General features: G+C 47.2%; 1 protein-coding gene across 7 annotated transcripts in view; it reads right to left on the minus strand.

Moving 5' to 3' along the window:
• PNPLA7 (patatin like domain 7, lysophospholipase) overlaps nt 1-21,392 on the minus strand; it is a 65,516-nt gene that overhangs the window by 33,618 nt on the left and 10,506 nt on the right. For all 7 annotated transcript variants that reach the window (XR_013354042.1, XM_077851604.1, XM_077851607.1 and 4 more), the window contains 6 exons: nt 17,365-17,493; nt 16,847-16,927; nt 15,978-16,104; nt 15,216-15,356; nt 10,864-10,964; nt 10,634-10,780 (listed from right to left, as the gene is read on the minus strand). Coding sequence is in view for 6 of the 7 variants with exons in the window: in XM_077851604.1 (XP_077707730.1) it covers nt 10,634-10,780; nt 10,864-10,964; nt 15,216-15,356; nt 15,978-16,104; nt 16,847-16,927; nt 17,365-17,493 (726 nt within the window). In the remaining variant the exon portion in view is untranslated. The remainder of the gene's footprint in view (nt 1-10,633; nt 10,781-10,863; nt 10,965-15,215; nt 15,357-15,977; nt 16,105-16,846; nt 16,928-17,364; nt 17,494-21,392) is intronic.

A 21,392-nucleotide genomic window follows, 5' to 3' on the forward strand; every position in this document is an offset into this window, starting at 1 on the left:
GTCTTGCGCCACATCACTTGACATCTGCTGACTGCAGTGCCTTCTTTTTTCATTAATTATAACTTTAATATAACAAATGTTATTAAAAGCATCAATTCAAAACCATGAACCTTTTCAAAATACCCAGGGTTGTTATAAGGTCAGTTGGCAGAAATGAGCCAAGTGCTGGGATGTGGAGTCAGGGTACAGTGACCTCCTGAGCAAGGAAGATGCCCCTTCTCTTCTGCTCCAGCCCAGAGCCCTGAGAGCCTGAGCAGAGGAGCTCAAGGGCCTTGTAGCAGGTCTCACTCATCCTGTGCTTCCACAGAGGCCTGGAAAGCAGGCCTGGGAGGCTGTTGTACCCTCTGCAGCCAGGCAGGAAGTCACAGGTTGGACCCCAGGTCCCACACCCCTGCTTGGCTGGGGTAGGCCTCTCAGCTCCCCTTCTATCTGGCCCCAGTTAGCGGGCTGAGAAGCTAAGCTTCTGTGGGGCTGAGAAGGCACTGGGCCCAATCCCAGCTGTCCCCTGCCTGGGTCATGCTAGGGAAGCAGAGGGAGACTGCAGTTCCTTTGACGTGGGATGTCATGCCTAGCCATCGAGAAACCGCCACAAGGTACATAGCAAGGCAAAACACAAACATTGAGGAGACAGAGCAGCATCAGAACCAGACTCGGACCTGTGGGAATGCTCAGACCAGAATTTTAAATAATCGTGGTTCACAGAGGCTGGGAGCCCTACGGATACAGGAGACAGCACACAAGAACACATGGGCCGTGTGAGCAGGGATGTGGAAATCCTGAGAACCAGAGGCAAGAGCAGAGCAGCAGAAACGAGGCCATTGATGAGCTCCTTAGCAGACGGGACTTGCTGAGCAGTCTCGACACCTGAGGACACCCTGAAACTGAAAAGCAAGCAAGCAAACGAAACTGACAACCACGGACCAGGATGTCCAAGGACTGCAGGACAAATGCACCCCACAGGACAAACGCCAAACACCCTAGCATATACACCATCTTCACACTACAGAAAATCAAAGATGAAGATTCTGAAAGAAGCCAGAGGGAAGAAACACCTGATATAATGAGGAACAAAGATAACAGTGATAACTGACTCCTCAGAGGACACATGAGCACGGAAAGAGTAAACCCGATATTTAAAGTTTTGAGAGAGAAAAACACACCAACCTAGAGTTCTGTACCCAGTGAAATTATCCTTTAAATGTGAGGGAGCAATAAAGATGTTGACATGAGAACTGGGGACCCTGCTCAGCAAATCTGCCTTGTAAGATGTTCAAAGTTCCTCAGACAGAAGGAAAGTGGTGAAGGTCAGAGCCGAGGGGAAGGAGAGCACAGGAGGAGAACTCAGTGAAGGCCAAATAAACACTTTTGTTCTTCTTCTTCTTCTTCTTTTTGGTAAGATTTTATTTTAAGCAATGTCTACACTCAGTGTGAGGCTTGAACTCACAGCCGTGAGATCCAGAGGCGAATGTTCCCGATGGAGCCAGGCCCCCGCCCCCTTCTGACTCTTAGTTGATCTTTGATGTGGTGGCGCAGCAATGCTATATACTTGGTGGTGTAGGCTATGGCGACCTAAAGGGTGGTAGGTCAGGATTATGTGGTTCCAAGTTCTCATGCTCCAGGAAGCAGCACAAGGCTTCAAAGGAAAGCTCCCTGTTTCCCTACAACTAAACAGGTCTGACTCCACGCTGTGGGTGCAGCCAGGCAGGTCTCCAGCTCTCTCTGCAACACCTGCTGGGCCACCTGCAAGTCAGCTCAGTTCCAACCTCACAGGTTAGGGGCTCGTCCCACTGGCCTGCCCCCACCTCAGATGCCAGCCCTACCTAGAGGGTCCCAGGGTGTGCATCTGACCACCTGGTTGTAAACTGGAGGTTCTCACAGCCCCTGCTTCAAGTTCACAGGACTCAGGGAAACATATATGTGTTGTCGTGGGTTTGTCATAAAGGGTATGAGTCAGGAACATCCCAGTGGTAGTGTTGCTGAGGGCAGGGCACGGGGGTGAGGCAGGGGAGCTCCTGAGCCCTCTCTGGGTGCACCACCCACCCCACGTGGGTGTATTCTCCCGCCTGGAAGTTCTCCAAAGCCCATGCTTGAGGGACTTCTGTGGCAGCGTCATCACGTAGGTGTGATGGATGATTAGCTTAGTCTGCAGCCCCTCTCCCCTCTCTGAAGGATGGGGGTAGGGCTGAAAGTGCCAAGCTTCTGGCTGTGGCCTTGTTGTTCTGATGACCAGCCCCATCCAGAGTCATGTCAGGAGCTGTATCAGGAGCCATGGGCAGAGACCAATACATATATTTATTATCATGTCAGTATAATTTGAAAGTGGACTAGGGTTAGGTGTAAGTGTATCTTGCAAATTTAAGACAAAAAGGAAAAAAGAACTATATAACAGGCAAGCTGAAAAAGGAGAAAAAAACATATCATGTAAAATGCCCAATTAAAATCACAGAAACCAGAAAAAGAATGGTAGACAAAAATAACAAAAAACAAGGGCAACAAACAGAAAACTATAACCAGTGTGGTAGATAGTGACCCAACTATATCAATAATCACCTAAACATCAATCGTCTGAATGCATCAATTAAAAGGCAAAGATTGTCAGACTACAACTACACGTTGTCTCCAAGAAACCTACCTTAGATGTGAAGACACACATAGACTGAAAGATGATGCGCAGAGAAAGACTGTTATTACTAATCATACTAAGCCAGGGCAGCTATATTGATGAAGCAGACTCCAGATAAGGAAGATTAGCAGGGATGACAGGCATCACCCGGTGATAAAGGGTCAGTTCTCGATGATGTCACAACCTAGTACACAACGTGTGCATGCCTGAAACAGAGCATTAACCTGCAGGAGACACAGACAGACAGAACTGCAGGACACACAGATGGAGTCAGTATGACAGCTGAAGACTTTCCTCCTCTGTGTCAGAAACACACAGACCCAGCAGCAGAATATCCGTTGGGACACCACTGATCTCAACAGAACCCCCAACAACAGGGCATAATTCATATCTATGAGTTACTTCATATAAAAGAGCAGTTTTCCCACAGAACATTCACCTACATAGCCTTATACTAGGCCAGAAACCCTGTCTTCAAAAATTTAAGAAAATACAAATCATACAATGTCTGCTCTCAGAGCACAGCGGAATGAAACTAGAAATCTTAACATAAAGATAACTGGAAGATCCAAAAATACTTGGAAATTAAACATACTTCTTTTTTTTAGATTTTTTTGAAAAGTAATCTCTACACCCAATGTGGTGCTCGAACTTACAATTCTGAGGATCAAGAACCGGATGCTCAACCCACTGAGCCACCCAGGCACCCCTAAACAACACACTTTTTATTTATTTATTTTTTATTTATTTTTATTTTTTTAACAACACACTTTTTAAAAAGATGTTCATTTATTTATTTTGGGGGGGGAGCAGAGGGAAAGAAGCAGGCTCCCTGCTGAGCAGGGTCCCCGACATCACTGCATCCCACAACCCTGAGATCATGACCTGACCCTAAACCAAGTGTCAGATACTCAACGTACTGAGCCACCCAGGTGCCCCATAAACAGACTTCTAAACAACATGTAAGTCAAAGAAGAAAACGCAAGAGAAATTAAAACTTTTTTTTTTTTGACTAAGAGAAAATGAAAACACAACTCAAAATTTGTGGAATCCAACAAAAGCAGCACATAGGGGGAAACTGATAGTGCTGATTGCACAGATTAGAAAAGAAGATCCAATACCAATACCAGTAATTTAAGTTTCCACATTATAAAATTAGGGGAGAAAAGCAAATTGCAAGTTGGCAGAAGAAAAGAAACAGTAAAAATTAGAGCAGAAATCAATGAAGTTGAAAATAGGAAATCAATAGGGAAAATCAACAAAACCAAAAGCCAGTTCATTGAAAATATCTATAAAAAAATCAATAAGCCCCTAGCCACACTAAGAGAAAGAGAATACAAATTATTAATATCAGAAATGAAACACTACAGACGTCCAGTAAAGTAAAAGGATAATAAAGGAATACTACGAATAACTCTATGCTCAACAATTGGGTAACCTAGATGAAATGAGCCCATGCCTTGAAAGACACAATCCACCAAAATTCATGCAAGAAAAGAGACTAACTGAATAAGCCTATATCTATTAAGATATTTAATCAGCAATTGATAACCTTCCAAAACAGAAAGTACCAGGCCCAGATGGGCTGGTTTACCAGTAGATTCTACCAGATATTTAAGGAAGAAATTTTATCAATCCTTTATAGGGGCGCCTGGGTGACTCAGCTGGTTCAGAGTCTGCCTTTGGCTCAGGTCATGACCTCAGGGTCCTAGGATTTAGCCCCACTGGGGCTCCCTGCTCAGTGGGGAACCTGCTTCTCCCTCTTCCCCCCCTGTTTGTGCTCTCATCTCTCTCTTTCTCAAGTAAATAAATATTTAAATTTTTTTTTCTACGGTCTTCCAGAAAATAGAAGCAATTCTTCTCAGCTCATTCTATGAGGCCAGCATTTCCCTAATACCAAAACCAGACAAAGACATTACAAGAAAACAGTATCTCTCAGGAACACAGATGCAAAAATTCTCACAAAGCATTAGCAAATCATATCCAACAACAAATAAAAACAATTATACACAGCAACCAAGTGGGATTTGTCCCAAGTAGGCCAGGCTGGTCCAACATTTGAAAATCAACTAATATAATTCATCTCATCAACAGACTAAAAAAGAAAAATCACATGGTCATAACAATAGGTGTAGAAAAAGCATCTGACAAGATCCAACCCCCATTCATCATAAAAACTCTCAGTAAACTAGGAATAAAGGGGAACTTTCTCAACTTGATAAAGACTATCCACAAAAAACCTACGGCTCACATCACCTCATCTTAATGATGAGAAACTTGAAGTTTTCCTGCTAAGATCAGGTACAAGGCAAGGATGTTGCCACTCACTACTCCTCTTCAACATTGAGCTGGAAATCCTTGATAATATGATAAGGCAAGAAAAGGAAATCATACAGATTGGGAAGAAAGACATAAAACCATTTTTGTTCTCAGATGATATGATAATCTATATAGAAAATTCAAAAGAATCAAGAAAAATACTCTGCAACTAATAAGCAATTACAGCAAGGCTGCAGGTTGCAAGGTTAATACACAAAAGTCAATTGCTTTCCCATATACCAGAAAGGAACAAGTGGAATTGAAATTAAAAACACAACAATATTTACATTATCATCCCCCAAATGTAATACTTAAGTATAAACCTAAAAAAGATACATGGGGAAAACTACAAAAATTTAATAAAATAATTCATAGAAATAATTGGAGAAATATTCCATGTTCGTGGATGGGAAGACTGAGTATTGTCATGATGTCAGTTTTTCCCAACTTAATTTATAGATTCAGGGCAATCTCAGTAAGTTATTTGGTAGATATCAATAAACTGATTCTAAAGTTTATATGGAGAAGCAAGAGTCCCTGAAGAGCTAACACCTCAATAGAGAAGTACAACAAAATTAGAGGTCCGACACTTCTCAACTTCAAGACTCACTATAAAGCTACAGTTATCAAGACAGTGTGGTATTGGTGAGATGTTGACAAAGAGATCAATGGAACAGAACAAACGACCCAAAAATATATCAATAAACCCAAAAATATAAATAGAGTAAACTGATCTTTGACACAGGAGTAAACTGATCTTTGACACAGGAGTAAACTGATCTTTGACATAGGAGCAAAGGCAATAAAATGAAGAAAAGAAAGCCTTTTCAACAAATGGTATGAGAACGACTGGACATCTACATGCAAAAAATGGATCTAGACACAGACTTTATGCCCTCAAAAAAAGGAACCCCAAATGGATTACAGCCATAATTGCAAAATGCAAAATAAAACTCCTAGAAGATAATGCAGGAGAAAATGTACATGATCTTGAGTTGGGTAATGACTTTTATTTATTTTTTAAAGCATTTTTAAAAAATTTCATTTATTTATTCATGACACACACACACACACACACACACACAGAGGTAGAGACACAGGCAGAGGGAGAAGCAGGCTCCATGCAGGGTGCCTGACGTGGGACTCGATTCCAGGTCTCCAGGACCACGACCTGGGCCAAAGGTGGCGCTAAACCGCTGAGCCACCTGGGCTGCCCTGGCAATGACTTTTAGATATGACACCAAAGGCACACTCTTATAAAGGAAAGAATTTATAAGCTGGACTTCATTAAAATAAAAAAATTCTGGCTGGGCACCTGGGTGGCTCAGCAGTTGAGCGTCTGCCTTCAGCTCAGGGCATGATCCCAGGGTCCTAGGATCAAGTCCTGCATCGGGCTCCCCGCAGGGAGCCTGCTTCTCCCTCTACCTGTGTCTCTGACTCTCTCTCTGTGTCTTTTGTGGATAAACAAAATCTTAAAAATAAATAAACAAATAAATAAATGAATAAATTCTGCTCTGTGAAAGACACTGTCAAGAGAATAAAGAAACAATCCACAGATAGGAGAAAATATTTGCAAAAAACACATCTGATAAAGGACTTGCTATCCAAAACAAAGAACTCTTATTATTTTTAACGATTTATTTATTTATTCATGAAAGACACGCACAGAGAGAGGCAGAGACAGAGACAGAGAGAGAAGCCGGCTTCCTGTGGGGAGCCTGATGTGGGACTCGATCCTAAGACTCCAGGATCACACCCTGGGGCAAAGACAGATGCTCAACCACTGAGCCACCCAGGCATCCCCAAAACAAAGAACTCTTAAAACTCAACAATAAGGAAACAAACAACCCAGATAACAAGTGGGCCAAGACCTTATCAGATTCCTTACCAAAGAAGACATACAGATGACAAACCAGCACACGAAGGCATGCTCCATATGATACGCTGTCAGGGAAATGCAAATTAAAACAACCATGATGCACTACTGCACACCTATCAGAAGGGACACAATCCATTCACGTACACAACACTGACAACATCAAGTGCTGGTGAGGATGCGGGGCAGCAGAAATTCTCATGCAAGGTCAGGGACGTACACCATGGTGCAGCCACTCTGGAAAATGGTTTGGCGGCTTCTTGCAAAACTAAACACACTTTAATTATAAAATACAGCCCTTGCACCTCTCACTATTTACTCAAATGAGTTGGCAATGCAGGCACATGTGCACATGTAGAGCAGCTTTATTTATAATGGCCAAAACTTGGGATCCCTGGGTGGCTCAGCAGTTTAGTGCCTGCCTTCGGCCCAGGGCATGATCCTGGAGTCCCAGGATTGAGTTCCACATTGGGGTCCCTGCATGGAGCCTGCTTCTCCCTCTGCCTGAGTCTCTGCCTCTCTCTCTGTCTCTCTCGGTATCTCTCCTGAATAAATTAATAAAATAAACGAATAAAAAATATATTTTTATATATTTATAATATTTTATAGGTTAAGCATCTGTCTTCAGCTAAGGGCGTGATCCCAGAGTCCCAGGATTGAGTCCCGCGTTAGGCTCCCTGCATGGAGTCTGCGTCTCCCTCTGCTTGTGTCTCTGCCTCTCATGAATAAATAAATAAAATCTTTAAAAAAAAAACATATATATATATATATAAAATAGTCAAAACCTAGAAGCATCCAAGATATATGTGAATGGATAAATAAACCATGGTTCATTCCAGACAATGGAATGCTATTGAGTGCTAAAAAGAAACAAGCTCTCAGGTCATGAGAAGACATGAAGGAACCTTAAATGAGTAACAGCAAGTAAAGGAAGCCAACGTGAAAAGGTGATACAGCGTGTGATTCAACAACATCGTGGAAAAGGCAAAACTATGGAGACAGCAGAAGATAGGTTGGGAGGATGAACAGGTGGAGCAGAGGATTCTTAAGGTCGTGAACTGCTTGCATGAAGCTGTCCCCAAGGACACGTGTCACCACGTGTTCGTCCAAACCCACAGAAAATACACCACCAAGAGAGCCTTAAGGTCATGCCAGGGACCTTGATTACTGTAGGTTCCTCTGCTGTGATGAACGCACCACCTGGAGGGAGTGTTAGTACCGGGAGAGGCTGTATGTGGCAGGGGCAGGGGGTAAAACAAATCTGCGCATTCTTCTCAATTCTGCTGTGAACCTAAAACTATTCTAAAAAGTCAAGTCTGTTAAAAAAAAATTTAGTAAGTGGAGGAAAAAAAACATTTGTGATACAGCTGATAAGATGCCAAGACTGGCTGAGTGGACTGTGGTGCGAGGCCCTTCCCGCCTGCAGGCTGTGGAGACAATACCATGTTCCACATCACCACTCAGTAGTGGCCACAGATTAAAAAAAAAAAAAAAAAAAAAAAAGGTAGACATTCTAGAACTATAAAATGGAACAGCCAAACTTAAGAACCCAATGCTCAGGTTTAACAGCAGAAAAGATGCTAGAAAGAGAATGTGAATCCCGATAAAAACATGTACATCAAGGGTTAAGGACTTACAGGAATATGGAAAACACAGAAAAAGGGGTAAGATGTAAAAGATAAAGGAGAGTCTCTTAAGGAGAAGAGAGAATGTGCAGAGGCAATATTTGAAGAGAAAATGTTGATATTTTTCTAAAGGAATTCAGAGGCCCAGACTGAAGAATCCCAAAGAGTTTCATGCAAGACAAACAAAAAGAAATCCACACCCAGTTCTGAAAATACAAGAAATCAAAGACAAAGAAAGTATCTTAAAAGCAGCAAGAGAAACATTATTTTCAAAGGAGAAAAGAGCAGCACACGACTTCTCGTGGGGGCACTGAGCTGGGGACAGCGTGCGGGTACACCCCCCCCCATCCGTCACCCACCACCCTGCTAGCAGGAGGTACTGCTGTAGCCCCCAGGCCCCTCGGGACACAGGGCAGAGGCACACTTCCGCTGTGGGCTTGCTTTCCTCCTTCAGAGGCCGTGCTGAGCCATTGGCTCAAAGGACAAAAACTTCTTGAAAAGCACTCTTTCCGACGGGGGCTGGGTGGGGCTGGACAGGAAGGTCCTGTGAGCAGGGTGGGCGGACTCAGGAGCAGACTACATTGCCGTGTGCGGCACAGAAAGCAGTGTGAGAAAACATGACAGAGAACCTGACAGACAAGCTCATGACCTGCAGGGAACGGACTGTCCAGAGAGGATGCTGGGCCGACTGGGAATCTGCAAGCAAGCTATATTTAGTCAGAGTCCATACCTCCAGCTCCTGAAAGCCCAAGATACAGAAAGCGATAAGACTTTTAAACAACATAGAAAACATCTTTATGAAGGTGAAGGAACGGTTTCTTAGCCAGGCACAAGCAGCACTGCCCACGAAGGGAAAGACTGGTAGGTCCCTTCAACCCAAAGAAGAGCTGTCTACCAGAGGTACCATTCAGAAGGCAAAAAGGGCAAATCTCAGAGCAGATTCTGTGCAAGACCATGAACAAAGGACTCTTATTTAGAAAATATAAAGAAATCCTTACAGTCTAAAAGGGAGACAGAAAAATGGGCAGAAGGCACTCTGCCCCACTGCCTCCCAGGAGCGTGGAAGGCACTCAGCCCTACTAGGAATCAAGAAAATGTAATTAGAAAAAAAAAAATGTAATTAGAACCAAACGCCGTACTCAACATTGTGCCCTTATTTATCTGAAATGGAAAAGCTTGCAAACCCTGACTGCTGTCATGCCCATAGGGCCACTGGAGCCCCTGATCTGGGCAGGAGGTGACAAACCCCCCCGGGACACAGACATCTATCTGCACGCATGTCCCTGCACAGGGTGGACAAGGGATGAACACACATGGCCGTTCCTTAGCTGGCCCAAGACAGACACAGCAGTGATGGAGCCTCTGGGACACAGACACCGAGCAAGGAGCAGTGGGTCCAGAGGACACACAGGATGAGTCATGTGCAGAAATGGAAAGTCCACACAGGCGCAAGGCAGTGGTCTTCCCACAGAGGACACACAACAGGTTTGGGGACCCACTAATAATTTGGTGCCTGGCATGGTGGCTCCATGGGCATCCACCCTCTGTGTACAAGGAATGCACCACTCTTCAAGATGTGAGGGGAGGGGATCCCTGGGTGGTTCAGCAGTTTGGCGCCTCCCTTCAGCCCAGGGTGTGATCCTGGAGTCCCGGTATTGAGTCCTGCGTCGGACTCCTTGCATGGAGCCTGCTTCTCTCTCTGCCTCTCTCTCTCTCTCTCTCTCTCTCTATCATGAATAAATGAATAAAATCTTAAAAAAAAAAAAAAGATGTGAGGGGAGAAGGATAAAGAAAAGAGGAGCCTATGATGAAGATGGTCAGGAGAGCCATCACTTTCAACCCTAATAAGGCATCCTGGGTGGTTTCCAAAAGTGTGCAGAGGGCACAGGACGCACGGCACCCCTGCTGCCACCTGCAAGCACGCGGGGGAGGGCAGGGGCGTGCTGACCAAGGGCCAGGGAGTGGGTCTGCGAGGCCACCAGCACAGGGACACCATCCCCAGCACCCCCAGAGGGAGGTGCACCCCAGGCAAGGGCCACAGCGGCCCTGACCTGGGACACCATGCCCAAAGGACTAGGTCCTTAGAAGGACAGTCTATGGCAGTCATCACCCATGTGCCCCTCCGGAGAGAGACTGTGCACGTCTCCCTGTGCACCCTAGCCACAGACAGGCAGGAGCGTGGCCACTTACATCCAGCTTCATTAGGGTGAGAAGGTCTTTCTTGGCAGCTCTGAAGATGGCATCTGTCTTCCTGCTGGAGACAGTCTCCTCTGAGTTAGCCTCTGAGTAGTGGAAGACTGCAGACGGGGCGTCTGCCACCATCACATTCTTCTTGGACTTGAGAGGAGCACAGGCAGCGAGATCAGAGGAAGGGTCCTTACCGAGAGCACAGCCAGAGGGGAGAGGGGCTCCCCGCCTACCTTGCTGGCCATGGTGCTTCCAGGGTGCTCCTCTGCATGGAGCAGGACTCTGGCACGGTCACACGCCATTTTCAGGTCTGAGGTAGCACCTGCTGTGCTCCCTACAAATGGAGGGAAGATTCAGGACACTGCGCCGGCCCACCTGGACACGTGGACCCATAGGCACCCACTGAGGGCTGGCTGAGCTCTCCCCGAGGCTAAGCAGCACAGCCCTGGGGAGGGAGGACTCAGATCACTGCAGTGAAGGGCCACTGTAATGTCATGGAGGTCCTTCTATGACCCACAAACAATTTTTATTTTATTTTGTAAATGAAAAAAAAAGTTTTTTTAAGATTTTGTTTATTTAGTTTTATTTATTTATTTATTTATTTATTTATTTATTTATTTATTTATTTATTCCTGAGAGACACAGGGAGAGGCAGACACAGGCAGAGGGAGAAGCAGGTTCCCTGTGGGGAGCCCAATGTGGGACTCAATCCTCGGACCTCAGGATCACGCCCTAAGCCAAAGGCAGACCCTCAACCACTGAGCCACCCAGAGGCCCTTTTAAGAGTTTATTTTTAAGCCATCTCTACACCTAGTGTGGGGCTTGAACTCACAACCCTGAGATCAAGAGTCACATGCTCCATCGGCTGAGCCAGCCAGGAGTCCCCAAACCAACTTTTAATCCTGAGATACTGTGCATTGTATTTACTATAATGTTGTTGTATTATTATAAAATAATAATATTATGTATTTTACTAACATATTATTGTTTTATTATTATTCATAAGCTAAAGTGTTATGATACCAACGTCTATTTTAAAAATAAAACCCAGGGATCCCTGGGTGGCTCAGCGGTTTAGCGCCTGCCTTTGGCCCAGGGCGTGATCCTGGAGTCCCGAGATTGAGTCCCACATCTGGCTCCCTGCATGGAGCCTGCTTTTCCCTCTGCCTGTGTCTCTGCCTCTCTCTCTCTCTCTCTCTCTCTCTATGTCTCTCATGAATAAATAAACTATTTTAAAAATAATAATAATAAAAAATTAACAAGACTATATTAAAAAAAACAAACCCAACCACACTCCCTGATTAATACAGTAAAGGTTACACAGTCCTACAGAATGCTGTTCTAATCACCAGTTTCCATACATCACATATTACATACAGGCAGTTGTTGAAACTGAAACTGTGGAGGACCTCTGCTCTTTGCAGACACACGTCCTGTAAGAGGCATTATCTGTGTGGACCAGAGGTAGGTGACTGTCCTGCATGTTTGTGGAACTGGATAATCCAGAGTCAGACTTTATTACATGTGGACCACTGTTGCTTTCAGTTATCTGTCACGTAAGCTGCTTTTATCTGAAAACATTTGCTAAACACATTTAAAAAAATATATGGCAGGAGAGCTGAAAAGCCATGTGGAAAAAAAGTGTATTGTGACCCATACTCACTTTAGACAAAAGACCCAATCCTAGAGAGATAAACATGAAAGGTAAAATGTTAATTCTTACAGGCAGATTTCCTAAATAAGACACAGAATGCATTAACCACACAAAAGAAAAAATTAAATAAATTAAACTCTATTAAATTAAAAAACTTCCATTCATCAAAAGGCACCACTAAGAGGGTAAAAAGCAAGAGCAGAAAATATCCTCAATACATATATCCCACAGAGGGCCCACGGAGGATCCAAGAATTCCTATTAATCTGTAATTAGATTAACGATGATCTAAAAGGAAAGCAGACAAAAGACAGTGCAATGCACTGCCCATGGAGGCAGGAGTTACTGGGGCTCAGGCAGCAACAGGAGGATGGGGTGTGGCCACAGTGCGCGGCCAGGGTGAAATGGGGACATCACAGCGGGCAGGTGTGGCCTGTCTGCATCCCAAAGCACAAGCCAAGAGAATGTGAGGGGGACCAAGGACAAGCTGCCAGGATCTAAGTGTACACAGCGACTTGTGCTGGGGGCCACCTACGGGACAGCGCAGCCCTCGGAGGATGGGGAAGCACCTGGAAAACCATGCCCAGCACCTCCTGAGCCAACAGCATGCCCTCCGCGACCTGATGGTTCCAATAGGAATACGTCCATGTGTACTCAACAGACAATGCACAAGCAGTGTGCTCACACAATAAATTTACCCCCCAAGGGAGAACAGGTGTGTGTTGCTCACGCAACACACGTCAGACGCAAAGTTGAGCAGAAGCAATCAGACTAACCCGGCCCAGCAGCTGGAGCTCAGGGAGGGACAGGAGGCAGAGTCCAACATCACTGCTGGCGGGACCTGGGGTGGCTGGTTTCTGCATTTGGGTGCTGGCCTCACGGCTGAGTTCAGTTTATGAAAAGTCATCAAACAACCCATTTGCAATTTACACCTTCCGTACTCATATTATACAACCATAAAAAGCCAATGAAATTTGAAAACAACTTGGTATCAGTGAAGAAATAGGCAAATACCCCAGCAGAAGACAAAAAATGCCTAAAAGGAAATCCAAGTAATGAAACATCCAGAACAGGCAAATCCTGGAGACAGACACAGATCAGTAGTTGCCTGGGGCCAGGGCAGGGGTGATGGCTGATGGGCGTGTGCGGTGTCTCTACTGGCTGACAGAATGTTCTGGGATTTTTTTTTATTTTAATTTTTTTAGATTTTGTATTTATTCATAAAGACAGAGAGAGAGAGAGAGGCAGAGACATAGGCAGAGGGAGAGGCAGGCATCATACAGAGAGCCTGATGTGGGACTCGATCCAGGGTCTCCAGGATCACACCCTGGGCTGCAGGCAGCGCTAAACTGTTGCGCCACTGGGGCTGCCCTGTTCTGGGATTAAATAGTGGTGATCAAGGCACAATTTTGTGACTATACTAATGAATCAGACACTTCAGAAAGGTGAACTTAATGCATGTGCATCATATCTCTGAAAGCTATTACAAAAAACAAACAAATATGTATATTCAGAAATTTGATGCCAAATGAAGATGGCACCAAACTAGGCAACAGGGAAATGAAAGATCGTTTTGTTAATGGTACTGCATAAATTACCACCATACAAAGTGAGAAAAGGCTGAAAAGGCTGAACTTCCTATTTTGAACACATCCAAGTGAGAAGGGCAAACGAAGGAGCCCTTGGTGTGGAAGGGGAACCACACAGCTCAGAGGAGACTGTGGATATGCTCAAAGCCCAGTGAACAAGGACAGAACAAGGAGGAAGGGGCCACACACAGACCACAGGTGCACAATGGCCGGTTTTCAGTAAATGAACACCAAGGTTCCTGTTCCACGACAGTCCCCGGGGCTGGGTCTTCTGACAGATGAAGACCAGAAAAAGGCGCCTGAACAATTACAGCAGATGAAGAGTCTCTATCTAGAGCATATAAAGAATTAATGCAAATCAACAAGACAGAGTCAGGAAGCCCCACAGGAAATGAGCAGAGAATATAAGCAGACAACTTTTATTTATCTATTTATTGAGAGTAAGCTCCATATCCAATGTGGGGCTCAAACTCACAACCTTAGGTCAAGAGCCACACACTCTACTGACTGCCAGCTGAGCATCCCTAAACAGACAATTCTTGAAGAGGGAACCCAAACGGCTCTCAAATACACCAAATGATGAAACTTGCCAGTAACTCACAAAACGCAAATGAAAACAAAATGAACTTTCTAACTAATATAAGAGGAAAATCAGAAAGTTACAAGGAGGAGCTAGTTTGTATGGGCTGCGGGCTGGACACCAGAGTCCCTGGTAGCACCTGTGCTGCCCCAGGATGTGCTGGGAGCCCTTCCAGGCTACAGCACACAGAGGCCAGGACCAGGTCCCTGCAGGAAGGTGTCCCAGCTGGCACGGTCAGCTCCTGGAGCTCTGCTTTTGTTTTGTTTTGTTTAGTTTAGTTTAAAAGATTTGAGAGAGAGAGAGAGAGAGAGAGCAGAGTTAGGGGAGTGGGAGAGGGAGAAGCAGACCCCCGCTGAGCAGGACCCAGGATCATGACCTGCGCTGAAGGCAGACACCACCGACTGAGCCCCCAGGCGCCCTGAGAGCTCTGCTCTAATGAAAGCCGACCCTGGTGGCAGCTGAGGGGCCAGAGGGCCTAGAAAACCCATGTCAGTGGAGGATGTGACACAGTGGTGTGCTGGTGGGCACAGCCTAGCACAGGGGACAAAGGAGAGGCTCCTGCAGCAGCTGGGTACAGCCTCAGGGATGTGGACCCCCGGGACACAGATGCGAGATAACAGGAGAACAGGGACCGTGTGGAGGGAAGCCCACAGGGTACTCGGGGCAATAAGATGCTTAGCACTGCATCAAATTGAGCCAGAGTGTGGGCACAGGGTCCTCTGGACTTGTTAGTGTTCCCAGCTCAGGTCACCCACTGCCTTACCTGGTGGAGTGAAAGGGGCCTGGTCACCTGGCTGGGCCTTGCCGAGCTCGTCCAGGATCTCTTCGTGGACAGAAGGCAGTGGGGAGGACTGGCTCCTTTTCAGCAGAGGCCCCGAGGCTGCTGCACGGCTGCCCCCTCGATCTGATGGAAGGAGACCAGTGGAACGGAAGGCCACTGTGCTCACGACGGTGCACAGACCTCGATACCCACACGCACCTGCCCAGGCCAGTGCCAGCCTTGGACGCAGCCCTGCTCTGCCTCTCTTAGCTCTCTCTGAACAGACTCACCCCTGCTACCAGCGTCCTCCACTAGGCTGGAGCCTTGCAAGCCCCCTTCCCTGTGACTGTTGTGGTCAAGGTGGCCACCATGCACCTGGCATGACCCTGGCATACTTGAGGGCTCTACTGGCTCCTCAGGAAAAGGAATCCAAAAACAACCTTCCAGGAGGGGCCCTGAGCCACATGGCTATTGTTCACTATCAGCCGCCTGCTCGTGAACAAGCAGGTAACTGATTCCACACCTGCTAGCATACTGCACATGACATCATCACTCTGAAGGTGACTTGTAGCCAAGAAACCTCAATGGACAGTTTCTTTCCCCAGATCCAGGATTCTCTCAAGAGCTCAGAGTAGCATGAAGTGAGGAATCTGCTCCAGGATGGCTTTCCCCGGGAGCCCAGTCCTCCCACAGAGATGATGGGAGAAGTAGCTGGGGAGGAAAAGGGGCCTGGCCTCAGGCTGGAGGCCAGTTCAGGGGCAGTACCTGGGTCGCACGATTCCTGGGGCCACAGGGTCCTCTCCAGACGATCCTCGGAGCTGCAGCAGGCCTGCCTCTTGGCCTTTCCAGCAGCCATGCTGGCCACAGACAGCAGGTGGACAGCCTGGCTCTCCTGGGGTGTGAGAAAGATGCAGGCACTCTAGGGGCACCCCTTGGCTAGTACTCCCAGCAGCCACACTTGGGGGAACAAGAGGATTGGTGACCCGCAAAGATACCAGCCGTATGCTTAAGGTCCCAAAAGCCCAGCTTGCTTTATCCTGGCAATTCCATCAAGTTTAAATGGTGGTCAGCACTGTCAGAAAGCTTAATACTCTTCATTAAGATGAAAAGTAAAGTAGAAAACAAAAGGATATGCCTTAAAATACCAGTAAAAGAAGATGATAAAACCTAAAACCCATTAAAGTAGGGAGAAGACAGACGTGCAACACTGACTCCAGTAATGAGTGGTCAGTATCCAGGGCCTCTCCAACCAGGGCCCACAAGGGTCTCATCTCCTGCTCACAGCAGCTCTGGCTCTCACAGCCACAAGCTCAACCCCACCAGCCAGACTGCCGGCAGGAGGGACCCCAGGGGACAGGAGGTGACCACCTCCACTGCCAGGTGAGCAACAGAAAAGGGGCAGGCAGGCTCACGGAGCAAGGGGACCCAAGGGGACACATTCAGGCCAACCCCAGGCTTTCCTCGAATAGGCATCAGAGAAGCCTCATTCCCCAGATCTCAGACAGGACAGGTTCTCAGCTCCTGACTCATCCATAAGCATCGGCTAAAAGGCAGAGCAGGAAACACAGCCCCACACACCCCTCTCCGGGCCCAGTGTCACGGTGATGTGGACGGGGGTGAGAAGCCGCACTTACCGGGTTGAAGAGCTCTGTGGTCAGGCCCAAGTAGTTGTGCAGAGCCAGAAAGGTGACCCTCTGCAGCCGCACCATGATGATCTGGTGGGGAACAGCCAGTTGTGCGGGCCGGGCCTCCTCCAGGCACCCCAGCCCCATCACGACCCTCGCAGGAACGAAGCCCCAGGTCTGACAACTCACCACAGTCCCCCGAGATGTCAGCCTTAGGGGCATAAGGAAACTGCATCACTGTGTAGATTTTTGGTAAATCTAAGATCGCTTCAATACAGAAACTTAATCATAGAAAAGGAACTCTTTGGGGGGCTCCTGGGGGTTCTGGAGACCTCTCTGAGATCATGAATATTCACTTTTACTGTAAAATACACATCACAAAACCTTCTAAACCCACCTTAGTCCTTCCTCACCCACCAGGATGTGCCTTCCTGGGCATGTGACACTCAGGACTGACACAGCGGCATGTGAGAAATACTTGGTACGCCAGGCCCTGGGCCAGAGGGGCTACTGCAGGAGTGACCTACCTGTACCACCCTCACCAGGGTTTCAGGATACTTCTCAAAAACTCCTTGGAAAGCCACCGCTGGGAGCCGGAGGACAGTGGAAGGGACAGCAGCACGGGCAGACACAGTTTTGTATGGAGCGGTGTGGCCCTGCAAGGACATCAGCGTCAATTGGCTCCCAGGGCCCTGACTCAGAAGGATGCAGCAGCAGCATGTGGAAGTACCCACAGGGTCCCACTGAGCACCGGCCTCCACGCATGGAGCACCTCCTGGGAGCCCACTGGGAGCCAGAGAGAAGAGCCCGCATTTCCAGCCAGGGCATTGCCCTCTGTTGCTGCCACCCTATCCTCCAGCAACCACCACAACCAGCCTTCATCACTCCTCCTCATGGCTTTGCCTTTGTCAAAACATCACATGAGTGGAATCACACACACCCGGCTCCCCTCCCTGAGATGCCAGCTTGAGGCCTGACGTGCTCCTCACACACCAGCAGTTGTGCTCTTGATGGTGCACAATGTGGCTGTTTCCTTGGCTCAGCAGTTCAAGGGCATCTGGGTTGTTTCCAGTTTGGGGCAATTATAAATAAAGCTGTCGGAGCACCTGGGTGGCAGTGACCCATCTGACTTCAGCTCAGGTCATGATCCCAGGGTCCTGGGATTAAGCCCTGCATCGGGGTCCCTGCTCAGGGGAGAGTCTGCTTTTCCCCCTCCCTCTGCCTGCTGCTCCCCCTACTTTTGCGCTTTCTCTCTGTGTCAGATAAATAAATAAAATCTTTATAAAAATAAAATAAAATAAACTCATAGATGTTCACATTTATTGCACAGTTCTGGGCTATACCGTATATGCACCTTCAGTATTCAGGAAACTCCCATGCTGTTTCCACACCCCTCTCCCCTCACCCCAGCCATGGAGGAATTTCAGTAGCCCTCACACAGACCACATCTGTATCGCCAGGGCTGAGTGGTGAGGAAGTGGCTGGTCGTGGCCCCCAGTTCCTGGGGGCAGCCTCTCAATGTGTTAGGAATGTCTGTGTTTGCAGGGGGAGCCCTGGCAGTCTCAGGATGGGGCTGGCCACACATGGAAGTCCGCCCACGGAGGGGGAGCTGGGGTATTCCCGACCCCGTGACCAGGCCCTATGCTTCGGGAACCTGAGCATGCAGCTCTCAAGATGCTCTGAGTAAGCTCCAGGACTCTGCTATATTTCTTCCCTTTTCTGCTCATTTCACATCCTTTATAAAAAGACAACTGTTCCTGGGAGACCACAACTACCCCGCGACAAGGAGGAGTAGAGTGGCAGCCTGCCAGCTGTCGAAGGACAGGAATCACAGACCAGCTCCAGGGTCCTGTCCCTTCTGGAGGCCACAGGTTCCAGCGCACCCCCCCACACACACAGCTTATGCCCCACGCGGCCACTCCGTAGAGAGTGAGCACCCCTCCTGTGGGTGCACAGAGGAAGATGGCCTGTCTGGGATGTGACCTCACCCAGCCTCCCACTCACAAGCAAGTCAGACCACTGGGAGATCCCAGGAGGGCCTGGGAGGACCAGCCCCATAGACCCCATCAGATGGCAATTCTCTTCTCTGTCCAAGAATCAGAGAGAAAAGCATGTGCATATGTGTGTATGTGGCGGGGGGGTAAGTAGAAAAGGGAATGAAAGTGTACCCACTGTTGCTAAAAATGGCTCGTGGGCTACTTATTTCCAAACAGAAAAACAACATGCTCGACCTCACCTAAAATAAAAAAAACTGAGCCACAGAGAGAGGCTGAGCTGCTGAGAGTGTGCACAGGGCCCAGGTGCAGGAACCCCCATGTTTGCATGTGTCTAAAAACCTTCTAAGCAGCAGAGGTGCAGATGCCTGAAGCAGGACAGTTGTGCACACAGGGGGCTGATGTTAATGACCTGTGGAAGAGCCACACGCAGCAGAAGGCTGCATAGGGTTGGGGGTTGCATGTTGGAGGGCACGTCAACCCTCTGGGGAAAGGAGAGGGGTGCTGGAGGCCAGGTTCACTGCTAGCTGGCTCCGCCATAGCCACATGACCTGGGCAACAGCTTCCTTGGCTGCTTACGAACTACTGTGCATTTCCGTATCTCTGAGACATATCACAACATTTGTAAAGAGTAACGTAATAAGGGAAAGGGGTTTGGGGTAAGGTGGCCAGAACAGACAGTTTCAGTTATAACATCAAGACGGGAAGAACCGGGGATGCAACGAGCCAGGCGACATATGGGGACACTGTGGAGAGCTGGTGCTGGGAGCTCAGCATGTCCCCTTTACTTTAATCTCTGGGCAATGGTGGTGCTGCCTAGACCTGTTGTGTGACCACTTCACAGCAGGTGTAAATCAGAGTACCTGCTATACACCTCTCAGTGATGTGGGCTAATTATTTAGTAAAATGGAAAAAAAGTAAAAGAATCAAAATTGCCTAGGTATCCAAAGACTATCTTGCTACTTCAGTTGGAAAGGACGGTAATAAAGATGACCTCCCATGAGAGATGGTGGTTTGAAGGGGAGGTCTTCATAGCATGTCCACTTATCTCTGTTCTGTTACAAAAATACAAACCTCCAAGAATCAGGACAAAAGCTGAGAGAAGACTAGATGCATCAATGATGGAAACTGGTGAAAAGTAAATGACAGACTGGCAGCTAATTGAGCTGTTGTCTTTAGGAGCAGAGAGGCAAGACGTGAAACCCACCCTCACGGGAGGGCCTGAGCCTCCTCCCCGCCCTGCAGCTGGCCACTTGGGTTCTGCAGATGGTGAAGCAAACGGCTCAGAGCACAGGATCTTCAGCATAGCCGAGGGCTCACGCCTGGGCAGGAGGACAGCGTCCATCTACCTGGATGGGGCAGCCCCACGCTCCCTCCCTGATTCCAAGCCAATTCCACTCTGGCAGGACACTGCAGACGCCTCTCTGAGATTCAGCTTTAGAGAAAACACCTGTAGATGCCACTCTGTGGGCCCCCTGTTACCTTCCTGCAATGAGCCTTGGGGCAAACCTGAGCACACCAGGGCTCACCCATATACCCAGCACTCAAATGAGGTACAGAACATTTTCAGCAGCCCAGACTGCTGTATGCTGCTGCTGAGCCTGATACATCTACTCCTGACAGGTAACGCTCAGCCACCAGAGTGGGCCAACTTCAGCCCAAGGGCCAAATCTTACCTACTGCTTGTTTTTGTAAATAAATCTTTATTGGACACAGGGACAGCCAAACTGAACAGTTATAGCAGAGGCTGTGTGGCCCGCCTGGCCCTCTCATGCGCTGACCACTGCTCTGCCTTCACATGTCATTCTCGCCTGTGGGAGGCTCCTGTCCTTCTCTTTCTCTGACTGGCCACTCTGGTTCCACATGTGGGGCTCAGACTCCTGCCTACCTAGGCAGGTCAACATGGATGGCACTCCACACAAACGGGCTGCTGGGAAAGATTGAAGCCAAAGTAAACAGAGAAGAGAGACCCAAAAGAAAGAGAGAAAACACAGAGAGTAAAAGAAAACCTCATCTTACTGCATCTGTGAAAAAAATAAGATATTATTTAAAAAATTGGGGGGCAGGGAAGAGCTCCTAAAATAAAAAACATGGTGGCTAAAATAAAAAAACACAAGAAACAATGTGTTTGTGAGGATGTGAAGAAAATTTAAACTAGAATCACCACATGACTCCAGTAATTCCACTGCTGGGTATTTACCCACAGAATATGAAAACACTAGTTAAAAAAAAATATATATGCAAAATGTATATGTGTATACACACACACATATGTTTATATATATAGCACCCCTATGTTTACAGCAGCATCATTTACAATAGTTAAGATATGGAAGCAACTCAAGTGCCTGTTGACTGATAAATGGATAAAGAAAATCGGTGTGGTAGGTGTATATACTTATACGTATGTGTACATGTATGTATTTGTGTGTGTGTGTATATGATGAAATATTACCCATAAAAAAGAATGAAATCTTTCAATTTGCAATGACGTGGATGGATCTAGAGTTTTTTTTTTTTTTTTTCTTTTTGAGAGAGAGTACACTTGAATGGCAGGGGAG

The sequence above is a fragment of the Canis aureus genome, chromosome 16, assembly GCF_053574225.1.
Source record: "Canis aureus isolate CA01 chromosome 16, VMU_Caureus_v.1.0, whole genome shotgun sequence".
NCBI classification, from domain to species: domain Eukaryota; kingdom Metazoa; phylum Chordata; class Mammalia; order Carnivora; family Canidae; genus Canis; species Canis aureus.